The sequence below is a fragment of the Struthio camelus genome, chromosome Z (assembly GCF_040807025.1).
Source record: "Struthio camelus isolate bStrCam1 chromosome Z, bStrCam1.hap1, whole genome shotgun sequence".
Lineage (NCBI taxonomy): Eukaryota > Metazoa > Chordata > Aves > Struthioniformes > Struthionidae > Struthio > Struthio camelus.
The window spans coordinates 53,151,002-53,163,469 of record NC_090982.1 but is presented as its reverse complement, the minus strand read 5'-3'; the positions used below and the strand labels follow the sequence as shown (position 1 = coordinate 53,163,469).

The 12,468-nt window shown below is 37.9% G+C and overlaps 1 protein-coding gene across 4 annotated transcripts in view; it reads right to left on the bottom strand.

The window, feature by feature from the left end:
• The window catches only part of SKIC3 (SKI3 subunit of superkiller complex), a 50,581-nt gene that overhangs the window by 37,725 nt on the left and 388 nt on the right, over positions 1-12,468 (bottom strand). Inside the window, exons 2-10 of one of the 4 annotated variants that reach the window (XM_068927918.1) lie at positions 11,514-11,608; positions 10,885-11,028; positions 9,699-9,790; positions 8,878-8,953; positions 6,722-6,862; positions 5,055-5,153; positions 4,852-4,960; positions 2,288-2,428; positions 826-927 (exon numbers count right to left, since the gene is read on the bottom strand). In XM_068927918.1, the coding sequence (XP_068784019.1) occupies positions 826-927; positions 2,288-2,428; positions 4,852-4,960; positions 5,055-5,153; positions 6,722-6,862; positions 8,878-8,953; positions 9,699-9,790; positions 10,885-11,028; positions 11,514-11,603 (994 nt within the window). In that variant the 5' untranslated portion in view covers positions 11,604-11,608. Of the gene's footprint in view, positions 1-825; positions 928-2,287; positions 2,429-4,851; positions 4,961-5,054; positions 5,154-6,721; positions 6,863-8,877; positions 8,954-9,698; positions 9,791-10,884; positions 11,029-11,513; positions 11,612-12,468 lie in introns of those variants that run through there. The other 3 variants (XM_068927919.1, XM_068927920.1, XM_009684510.2) reach the window with 3 other exon arrangements.

The window sequence follows — 12,468 nt, the reverse complement described above, 5'->3', positions numbered from 1 at the left end:
ACTTTCTTTTGGCCTACTTTGTTCTATTTTCACATTTCATCTGCCCAACTTCACCATCCTGTCTTCCTCTCTGCTAGCAAGCACTTCACCCCTTTTGAAGGTTTCCTCCTTGTTTTTAATAATTTCGCATGACTGTTTAGCCAGATCTGCTTACTTTTACCTCTTCAAACCTTTCTTGAGAAGCTTTTCACTGTATTCGTCCCTATCAGCAAAGGGTCCACTTGGGCCAGCCTTTCATTTACAGCCATTAAATAATGGTTCTATTCTAATTAGATAAGCATCGCTAGATCACAATGACTGCCCTCACTCCCCGCTAACACGAATAAAAAGTTACTCTCGGAATAAGGTTTCTTTAGATGTTGTACTGTGCAACATCTCTGCATTTCATTGTATTTTACATTAATCTGATTAGAATCTTATTTTGTAAGACTAAATATGAAATCCGTTAGAATAAAAGTTTATGATACCGACACTCGTGGTCCCAGGCAGTTATCGGCTGTTTGACCCGGTTGGTCAAAGACGAGCCAATACCATTAGAACACGTAAACTTTTAAAATATTGCCCGTGAGCCAGCTTTTCAGGTCTGATTAGGCATGTATCATCTCCATGCACCAAAATTAAACAGCACAAGTATTTTTCAGCTGTTACAAAACAAAAAACCAAACCAAATAAACAAAAAAAGGACACCAGCATGAGCAGTGACACTGCAAAAAACAAACTATTACAGGTGCTGCTAACTCTGATCTATCATGCACAAGCCACATGGACAATATTACGTGAAGTAATGTACCCGTTCATTTGCTCTTTCAATTAGCAGGCAGTTACCTTGATTGCAGGACAGGACAGCTTCTCTGTGCTTGTGCATTTTCATCTGTGCCTGTGCCAAATAATACCATGCTGCTGGACACTGACTAGTCTTCTGCAAACCTAAGAGAAGAAGAGTTAAACAAACAAAAAACTCTGCTTAGGGCTGCAAAGATGCTGTAGGTGTTGGACGCTGTAGTACCGTCAAGTGCCATCAAGAACATTATCATCGGATAATCAGCATGAGATTTACAGTTAACAATTTTTTGAGTCTTATTTTAAAACTGTTCTCTACTTAACATGCTCCCAAAAATAAAGTAAAAGCCAAGAAGAATGTAAGCTTCTGTTACGCTTCGTTTTACACACGATGCATTACAGCTTCAGGAAATAAAGAGACGGTGAAGAAATATACAACCCTGGCCTAAGGTAGGCTTTTGTTTCAAAAGAAAAACCTTCAGTTTGATCAGAAATCAACATTGAAGACTGCTTCACAAAGTTTTACTTAAAAACCTTAAATAGTAGAGCAGCTTGGGAATATTAAGAAAACTCCAGAAAAATTCTCCTGAAATTTTTCTTTCCGTTTTTGTGCAAGACACGTTATTCCAGCGTGGGTAAGCTACTGTAGTACATCTCAAAATCCAAATTAGGGAGAAAACATTATTCTCTCTTGGAAAAGGGAAGCAAGATATCAGAATTGCCTGGCTGACTCATGATTGCTTATATCCCAAATGCTTCTGTTCACAGCTTTCTCCATAGGCTGGTTTTGTCATTGTCACATAAGACAAAGTTGAACTTTCCATAGGCAGAATGGAAGTGGGTAGTCCAATTTTGCCACTAGTATATTAATGAGTAATTTTTGCACAGCTTTGTCATTTCAACACAAGCAACATACTAATTTGTAAGTCAAGGCTTTAGCAAATTTGGCTACTGTAAAAAAAGTAGTCCTTTATTTCTTTTTAGACAGCCAAAGTGTCTAAACACTTGTAGACAAGTGTTCACATATATTTACAGCAGATATAAACTTAAAACATATCATCTTAAGACCTAAAGAAGTCTTTTTCCTATAGAAACACAGTGACTAGATCAGGAGAAGTTGCATTATATTCTACTTCATAAAATTCTTTTTAAATTCTCCATTCCCTGATGCAACTGCTATTGCTGTCTTCACTGCTTCGTCTAGATAGTTTCCAGTAACAATCCGATTAAGAAAGTTTAAAGATGACAGTAGTGCAACATCACAGAGCTGACTGTGATAGCAGACAGCAATGACAGACTTCAGAGAAGTTCTACTTAAAGCTACATTTAACAAACATCTAAATCCTAAATCTATCACAGAGACGAATAGTCTTTTACAAGCTAGTGGATGTTTTTGCTACTTGCAACACAACTGGCGAGGTACTTTAAGTATAAAAACCCCCAAGTATCCAGCATAAGGCAGCTCCTGGTCAAACTGAAGTATCTACACCTCATATTATATATTTACCTTCAGTAAGGCTCTTAACAGCCTCTTCATATTTCCTTTCCTGGAGGCATTTTATACCTGAACCAATAATGCCTGGACCACTACTTGAGTCCATCTCCAAAAGCCTAGAAAAACAGTGCAGAGCCTCTTCAGTGAAAGTACCTAGTTTCAGGAAGAGAAACATTTTGTAGAGCTGTAGATTTAAACATCAAAACAAAACTCCACAACAACATACCTTATCTACATAAATAAGTGTCCTTAAAACTGACCCTTCTCATTCAAGCTCAACGTATTGAGCTTTTAAATTTTTAAATTTCTCCTCCAAAGGTACTACATACCTAGCAAAGGAAAAAAACCAAGTAACCTAAATACTCAGTGCCTCCAGACAAACTACTAGTCTAAAACCTGCATTTTATCCCCTCGTGTTAAATTACTGCACAAATACTTCCTTTATTAATAGAAACTACTTTCTTGATATAGGATCCTTAGGCTTTTCACCTAGGCCCAGCTGAATGTCCTAAAACACTCTGCCACAAATGAATCAAAATAATTTAACTCCAGAATAGGTGCTGCCCACCTACCAAATTACTGCGAGGAGCTTGCTGAAACAGTCTTACTGTGAAATCACTCATTTAATGTTTTGGCTTAACTGTAACTAATTCCACTAACTATTTTACACTTGTGTTCAATTGTGATTGTGGACCTAGCAGTTCTTGTTCAAAGCAACGGCTAGGACTTGCAGCAACAGACTTTGAACTAATGTCTTAAAAAGCATGAACTCATTTGACATAAACGTTGCCTTTGACTTGCATTTCATAAAGGTGACTAATATTGTAAGCCCACAAGTTTGGGGCATGAAGTACTATGACACAGTTGGAATGACTGAGATATAAACAAATAGCCTTACTAAGCATCCTAAGCATCATCCTCCCCAGCCCAGGATGGCTACGGGATGGTGAGATGCTGTCAGAGCGCTGGTATAGGAAAAAACATGCCAGCTAGATCCTCTTCCCCTTTGGGAATTAGGGTCTCTGCCTGTCTCTCCCCCATCTGTAAAACATTCTCATGTGGAAATGCAAATTCATACTTCATTTGTCAAGTTAGGAATACATATTTTTGTATAAACGAAGTTTAGAATTTTGATAAATATAAACACCAAGACCACAGATTTTTTTCCTCAGCACAACCACCCATAGTTGCCTGAGCTCTGTAATAGAGCTCTTGGCATTGAGAAATAGTTACAGCCTATCAAAAAGGACTTTTGCTCTAGAATTACAAACATAAGCCTAAGATATTAACTCTCAGGTGCTTACTAATTAAAATTGATAGAAGGGAAAAGGCTTGTATGCTACCATAACAACCAAACTTCAGTCCAAGATAGAAACTCAGCAATTTTATGCCTAATACGACTCATAACCGTCCATAATGCACACAGCAGCAAGCCGTATCTTTTTCATTAGAGATCTTCAACTCTAAGGCATCTCAAGAGATGAATAAGAAAGGGCTTAAAAATTATCCCTCTTAAAGATTGGAGGGGGGTATCTTTTTTCAGATTTGTTTAAAACAATCAGTGTGTTCTGCGCAACTTTTCTGTGACGTCATTCTCAGTGCACAAGCATTTCTTGCAAAAGCAGGATGCCGTTTGCTTTCACCCCTTCAAGTGAAAAATGAAAAATTCTCTCTCGTTGCTTTATGGTGCTACATTCTTCTATAAGCCTAACTTCAGAAGCGAGGAAGGCATTCTGCTACCCAAACAGAAAAAGTTATTTCTCTTTACATAAAAGAAGCATAAACTAGAGGGTTTTTTTGCTGATTCTTTTCTCTGTTTAAAACAACAACACCACAACCAAAACACACTTTTTGGATAGCCAACTTCAATTTCTGATGCCTTAAATAATCCAAGAAAAGACCGAATTAGTAGCTACCTTTGAAAACGCAGAGGAAGTGTACAATATTAATGCCCTGTTGCTCAGGAAACTCCTGAAAACAGCAATGGAATACTCTTTCTGATCCCCACAATACTCAAGAAACTATGATATTTTTTCCTCAAAGATTCTTCTTCACTACTTAGAACAAATCTAAATAGATTTGTTTATGCTTTGTCCACTAGATATTTTGTGAAGAAAGTTTTGTGAATGTTTTTTCAGATGAGAGGGATTTTCTGGGTCAAGAATAACCTAAATGTAGACCTTCCTCATCCCTAGAGCATTGATTAATGGTCTCCAGCTGCTCCTCAAAGCTTCAGAAGCTAATCTTCGTTTATCTGGAGAGGCTGCTTTTGAGTTTCGTAAGGTGCTGGTCCTTCCTGACTTTGTACGCTACCAGAATTGGACTCAACTGACTATACATGCTTGCCTATTTAGAGTTACCATTAAGTTATAGAGCCAAGAAATAGCAAAGCTATATATAACTACAGTAGCAGCAAAACACTTTTCACTTCCAGACAGGTGGAAATATAGCACAAAATGTAAACAACATACTTGCAAGGGGCCCGGAAAGGTAATAACTTGTGAGAAGATGGTCTCAAAAGTAACTATACGAAGAGATATTTAGAGCCCACAGATATCTAAAATCATCCTACTCACCTGACTGAATAAAGTGCAAGCAAAGTACTTCTAACGGATAACTCACAGTAGGGTATAAAGCCAGCATATCATCACAGGTCTTCTTCAACCTAAGTGTTTCATGAGGAAACTTGAAAGGGAAAAAATATTAATTTTCTATGTGAATTATTAGAAGTGGAATACTATGTCTATCCGCTGAAAAAGACAGATTAAAGAAATCTTACTTTTGACAAACACTGAATAAAGTCTTTGTAAAGATTTTGGTGCTCTTCACTGGGAACACTGTCAGAAGAGTTCACTGCATGTTCAAACGCAGTCAAAAGCTGAAATAAGAAATAATTAGGATGGCAACAAGCAATAAATCTAAGAACATGTATTCTTCACAATTAAGCGCATACTTCAACATTGTTATCTGGATCCTACTCGTGAAGCTTATACTCATACTGTGAGCAGAGAAAGCTACGAAACAATCAAGTTCTTTACGCTGAAGTAGTATTCAAATAGGATCCAAAAAACATTTATCTACTAGTACCAGATGAAACAGTAATATACTGTTTCATAGCACAAGATAGTACAAGGAAAGCAAGAATTTGTAGGAAGCTAGATTCTTCCTTGCATCTAACTCTACATTCAAAAGAGGATTTGGTACCACAAAATGTAGGTTACTGCCTACGCTTTACTGTCAACCTTCCCCCCACTGCCCTGAAGAAATCTAGAGTCTTATTTCTTGACCTCCTTATATACATGGAAAACCATAAGCACCATAGAATGGGAGTTTTAAAGCAAGCAAGCCAAGCAAGAAATTGCCCATAGCTTGTCAAAATTGAAATGCTGAATAGCAAGTTGTCTTCAATCCCACACCTTTCCAGGTTCAGGTGTCTTACTCTGAGCTGCAGAAAAGTTAAACTAGAGAAGAGCAGGTGAAACCCGTTCCTGGAAATTTGTTTAACTTTGTTCAAAAACCCTTTTTTTTTTCCTCCTTTTTAAAAATCAAAAGCAAGAGCAGTGCTGCAAGCAGCACCTCTTTTCTGTACGAACGCGTAACTTAGAGCACTTGCCACCTCAGAAGGCACAGAATCCAGCTCAAACTTCCTTCTGTCTGAAATTAACTCAATTTATATCTTCTGTCTTTCTCGATGATGGCCGCAAACCAAACTAGGGAAGAGAAATCTCCACCCTTTCTGTTGAAACAGGTTTGTTTTGAAAAAATATAATTAAAACAGAGTGAACTTCACCTACAGAGAACACAAGATGAGTAATTTATGACCCTTCTGTTCACTCCAATTAGTTTTGGCATTCTCCTAAGAAATGGGAGCTTAAAATCTAGAGGAGAAAAGAGAATTTAAACCCAAAGATTGCCTATCTAGGATAAGTACCTTAACCCCTTTGAGCATCTTACAGAAGAATTCCCAATGAGGTAGGAAGAAACGGAAAAAAAGTGCAAAACTACCTCTTCAAGCTGAGTGTGCAACAGGGAGTTATTGTTTTGAAGAATACCTACATTCTAGACTTCACCACAGCTTATGAACACACTAGAAGTTGTTCTGTTCAGCCACGATAACAGTGATGCTTCTGGTAACAGGCAGGAGCAGAGCGAAGTGTCACTGTGTTACAGAGTAAACCTGGGCTTCTACATAATTTAGCTGGCAGTTAATGAAGGAGTTCCAAAACATTTCAGTTGGTCTATTTCGGGGAGCTGCACCCTTACTGTTTCCATTTGCAAATGACTCAGAAGCCAGACAGTAAAAAAAAGTCTACATGTTCTTGAGAAGCTTAGTACCACTGAAAGTTGATGAGAAACACAGCCGTAAGAGTCGTATGTTTTTTAAGACTTCATATAAAGTATAGATGCATTGCGTATGTACATATCTACATGGGTAGGAGTGATTACCAACTGCTCGGTCTCATTATCCTGATTTTGTGTACTGTCTGCCAGTAACTGGATCATCTTCTTCCAAAGTTGATGAAGCTCTGCATTATCTGCACCTCCCTCCTGTTTTATTTGTATAAGTTTGTGCCAAGTTCGAGCCACCTGTCAACAGGACACAAATGAATTATGCTGCAACTCCTTCCAAAAGATTAGAAGCGTGATATGAGCTTTCCAATTACTATCAACTCTAAGCAACGAGTTTCAGCTTTCCAGAGCAAGCGGTCAAACAGTACTAACAATGCTTGGCAAATAGGAGTAACAAGTTACTAAGGTACATTACTTTGGAATAGTCAACAGATATCACAGGTTAGATACTACAATATTACAAAAGTACTTCAAGTTCTGCACTTACATTTGCATTATATACCATTGCAAAGAAACTCTTGCACCGTTTCTTGAAAAAATTAAATGAAAAGCAATCATAAATCATACATGGAAAAGGAAAGAATTCAAGATACTCTGACCTGCTTCTTGAGCCAGAAAGCCTAGTGCCAGCCAAAGCCGGCACAACTGGCAAAAAAAATGAGTGTTTTCCCTAAAAGGCTTCAAAATAGTTACACAGAGGCTGTAGAAGGGGAAGTGAACACTGGATGGTAACACAAGATGAGTTCACCAATAGTTTAAATTTGCGTATATTAGGGGAAGCTTTATGTTGAATAGTAATAGAATACCTTGAAAGAAGCTATGGGTGCCAGTGAAGTCCTTCCTATGATATCTGTCATATACACAGGTGGGAAGAATGCTGTAAATAGCAACAGACAAGCAAACTAATAGACCCCGACTAGGAGAAATAGAGGAAGGAGCTTGCTTTCTCCTTAGAGTAGGTGTCAGAGTAACATTCAGAGTAGCTATCAGGATTTATCCATTTTCTGATTAGAACAACAACAGGTCTGAAAACACTGCATAGGGTTGAGTGCTCAAAGATGTCTACCTTCCAAGATAGAGTAAGTAAGGGAGGCAACACCAACAGTACAAATTCTTACTCTGGTTTTTGGAGGAAACCAGCTACAAAAATAGACCGAGACAGTCCTTCTGTAAACTCTGGGGAGAAAAAAATAAAATAAAAAAAATGAAGCTTGCCAGATCTGCAACACTAAAAACACAAAAACAGCAGCAATATATGCTGAAATTTCAGGGTGGAAACAGCAACAAGACTGAGAAAGAGAAAGCAGGACCCTGAAGCCTAACTTGTGAATTAGCGTGGTATATGACTGGAGTCTACCTTCGTATGCTAAATTACTAACATTGACCAGTTTTAGCAACTGGTGGACAAAAAAAGCCTTTGGAGCTAGCAAATAGTCTTGAGGCTATTTTCTTGACTCAAAAAGTTTTTCATTTTCCATTGTTGGAAGAAAAGTCGGAGGGGGAAGATGGTAGAGTGTAAGAGCATACTCTGCCTTGTAAGAAAGCAAACTTCTGTAAGAGTAAGGAAATAGGAAACAGTATAACTGCAAGAATAAATATCCTGAATATTACTAAAAACACAGCAGGCAAAGCTAGGATTGAGCCTTACAGCCGTTTAACAGCTCCACCCAGTGGTAAGCTGACAAGAGCTACAGTTATTTCAGCAGTAGTCACGCTGACATGGACTTTGGGAGCACTAGGTGACCAATTTTGCATCTCCTTCTTGCTGGGTATAGAAGGCCTGTAGCTAAGCCATAGGCAATCGAGTTTAGGTTGTTGATAAATCCTATCTCATGCTATGGCATGCAATATCAGGGAAGGTCTAGGAAGGGATGAAGAGCTAATCAGGTATCTAGAGCTGTCTACACTAGACAAAGGATACCCGGCTTGCATGTAAATGTGCATTTGGCATCACGTTTGTGTTGACTTCCAAAAATAAAACAGGAGAATGAAGTTGCACTCTGTTCCTGAGTAACAGGCTATATACTAACATCCTTTGTCAAGTTTTGTCCATTTAATGGATTGTCTCCAAGTCTGGCAAGCAGCAGAAAAGGCAGGCACATCATTCGAATCAGTAACGCCCAGTCGTCGTCCACAAGAAGAGCATAAGTAGTGTGTGGCCCAGAAAATTTGAGATTCCTAGACAAAGAGCAATTAGTTCTAACATGAAATACCCTTCTGATCAGGAAAGAGAAAGTAAATGAGTTACCTACCTCTAAGTATTTCTTTTCTTGATGATACAGTTCCACAAGCTTGTTACATACATCACACCATTTCTGCTTGTCACCACTAGAAAGGAGGAAGGAAGAAAATACCACACAAATAAGCTGCTTAAGTTTTCAAAAAAAAAACAGTGAAATAGCTTTCAAATTCTGTCAAATAACGAGTTTAAATTTGCCAAGCAAATCTTTAAAACAAATACCATAGATTTCCCTAAAAGTTTTACTTATCGCTACTTCAACTGAATAGAAATGACTTCAAGGGATTGTATGGTTCTTTCTGAGCAATTTTCAAATTAATGAAAAAAAACCAAAAACAAAACATAACACTCCAATCAGCTATGGGCTCTAGTGACAGTCAATGAGAGTTAACTTTGTTCAGAACCTTATCTTTATGAACTGGATGACTTATGCTCTGTGCTTCTAAAACTAGAGAAAAAGAAGCCTACTTAATAATGCGGACTGAACTATTTACCTATAGTAAACGCTTCAAGGCAGCGAGTTTAGACAGTGGACATCAAATAACATAAGAATTCTCTAAACGACTAACATAAAGTACAGTTATTACAAGAGTTTTTCCCCTTATTAACGGGAACAGGATAAGAACTATTTCTACTCCAACTTTATACTACAGAAAACCTGAGTAACTAACTTTTATCTTTTGATATGACAGGGCTTTAAAAAAAGAAAAAACCTGACAGACTATCCAGTGCATCAACTATGGCATTTACTGGGTTGTTTTTTTTTTTTTTTTTTTTTTTTTTAAAAAGGAACTAGAAATCTTAGGTTGAACTGTGGTATTTGATATTCTTTACCTTTCATAGAGTTCCAAGAGCTTTTGGTAAACATCTGCTAAGTCTCCCTTGACATCTGGTTGGTTGGATTTCTCATATAAGTTTGCTAACCCCTTTAAAATAAAGCAGATTAGATTTTTCAAAAACATGTAACATTTTGATGTTTGCAATTGTAAGTTAAATTTATATTGCAAGTTCTGCCTAAAAAAAAAGAGATTCTATTGCCTTCAGTGAGGTCAAGCACTATTGCAGCAATCTCTGAACAAAATCTATGTTGCTACTTTCTGTACAACCCTCTGAAGCTACTTATTTTAAATGAAAAGCTTGCCTCCCTTTCATAACTGATACCGACAACTATTTGAAACTTGTAAATATTACATAATCTTGTTCGCATACCAGACAAAACATAGTAACAAAGCACACTAAGTCACAGGGTAGGTGCTCTACATTCAAGCATCATACAGCCTTGTATAGTAACAAAGAAAGAGTCTGACTGCTAGAGAACTCATGAATTTTCCATATTTCTTGAAATCAGGGATCAAGAGCTGTACTTAAAAATGCTTTATGTTAAAAGCACAAGAAACTTTACTAAATTAGAAAATATTGGATTTTGGTATCCAATAAACAGATACTCAATCTCAGACTTCACAAGTCTCCACACAATCATATAATGTTACAGGACGTCATGCACACACTGCTCAATGCATGGCTATTCCATATGTATACTATTGTCTTCCTTTTCGGAGAAAGTCAGTAGTGCAATTCGCTCCACACTAGAGGCTGGAAAAATAAGTTACTAAATAAAACATTTTCTTCCCTATGAGCAAAGTGCTGTCAAGTGTTTCCTGAGCCATGAGCACGGCAGTTTAGACTGCTTCTAAGCATTGATGAACTTACTATATGTTTTAATTCTTGCGCTTCCTAGCGTGTTTCACTGTTAGCTATTCTACATAGGAAGTACTACTTATATCTACTGGAACTAAAGATTGCCCTGTTACACACACACACACACACAACTACCTTTGACTTTACTGTGGACACACAGATAATCAGAACGCCAACTACTGTGAAGCTTCAGTAGAACTAGAAAGACTCGCAGGCCCTGAAGAAAACACGACGCAAATCTTAACTCTGTTTTGCTCCCACATTTAACTGCATAGTAACATTTTTCATGGAAATAATAAAGTGGAGCAGAACATAAACATACCTGCCATGCCAGTAACTGGTTCGGTTCCAGTTCAGCAGCCTTCTTATACGCTCCTTTGGCCTGATCAGGCTGCTCTAACTCAGCAGCTGCCAGGCCAATAAATACCCAAGCATTGTAGTTATTTTTCTCTTGCTTCAAGACTGCCTAGAAATATGCAATTTTAAATAAAACTAGTGAATGACTAGCATCTTACAGATTCATGCATTGAGTTTTATTGTAAAATAAAGTTTTTGAATTTTCTGTGAAAATATCAGAAGTTAATACATTTTTAGCAAAAGGCTAAAATGAATAACGTTAGCTTTCTTACATCAGTAAAAGGTCATATTTGACCTGGTCTGCTAGCAATTATACCCGTAACTCAGCAATTAAAACGTTCCTGTTGAGGTCTTCATTAGAAATGGATTTTCATCACCACCGTCCTAGACTTAATATCCTATGTTCCACATGCAAGCAAATGCAAAAGGGGAGAGGAAGGGAGGAATTAGTAGAGTTAAAACTAGTTTCAGTCTCACTTACTATCCTATTACGTCAACAAGATGCTCCACAATTTCTGCATTGCTGCACAATGGAAACAGGAACAGCACAAACAAGTGCAAAAATAATTATTTTCAAAGTAAAGAATCAATTACCTTGCAATGCTTTAAGGCTTCCTTATATTCCTTATTTCTTATTGCCTCCCTAGCGTTCTTTAATGCTGCTTTCACTTCTTTATTTGACATTGTGCCTACTATGTAAAAAGAACATACAATCAGTTCTTACAAAAAAAGACATACTGCACTCAAAGTATTGTTTACATCCTACTGCAATTACATTAAAAAAAAGCACTCTTAAGGCAAAGTTCTTGCTACAGTTATAGGAAGCACATCTGTACAAACACAAAAGTATAGCGCAACAAGCCAAAATGCATACCACGCTATCAATTCCTGAAACAATCAGTACGGCTAAAATGTACTACTTATGCTTAGATCAAGCACAGGATTATGTCAAAATTCCAAGTAGTTAAAAGATAAAAATAAATTATCCCAGAATAAGATTTCAGTTCAAGTTTAAGACAAATAGGATGAGAGGTGTTATATGAGAGCCACCTTAGACTCATTGAACCCTAGCATATGAGAGACATCAGGTATGCAGCTTCTTTCCAAGCAGGAGCTCCTGAACAGTGATCTGTGTGCTTTAGATGCATATCGCAGTGGGCCTGTGCTCAAGAGCTTCCCAAGAAGTGTGTGCGTGCGCAGGACGCCTCTCGCATGATGTCTACAGCAGTATCATGGTCTGCCTGCCGTTTACATTGAGATGTGGGCCACAGCCAGTCTCCCTCTTCACACATGTTCATGACAGATCCTGCTCCTGACTACTGCTGCACAGTGATTTAAGGGGCACAGGGAAGTGTTCAAGGACAACTCTAAGAGGCATTCAGGTTTACCTCACATTGCTCAACAGTTCCCAAAGATAAAGCTGGCCGGCTAAGAGGGAAAAGGCTCCTCAAATATCACAAACGCAAAGAAAAAAGAAAAAAACCCCACCTCGGGAAACTTTCAGGTTTGAGTTCCCTTCCCCCCAGAAATCACGTAAACGTACACGCCG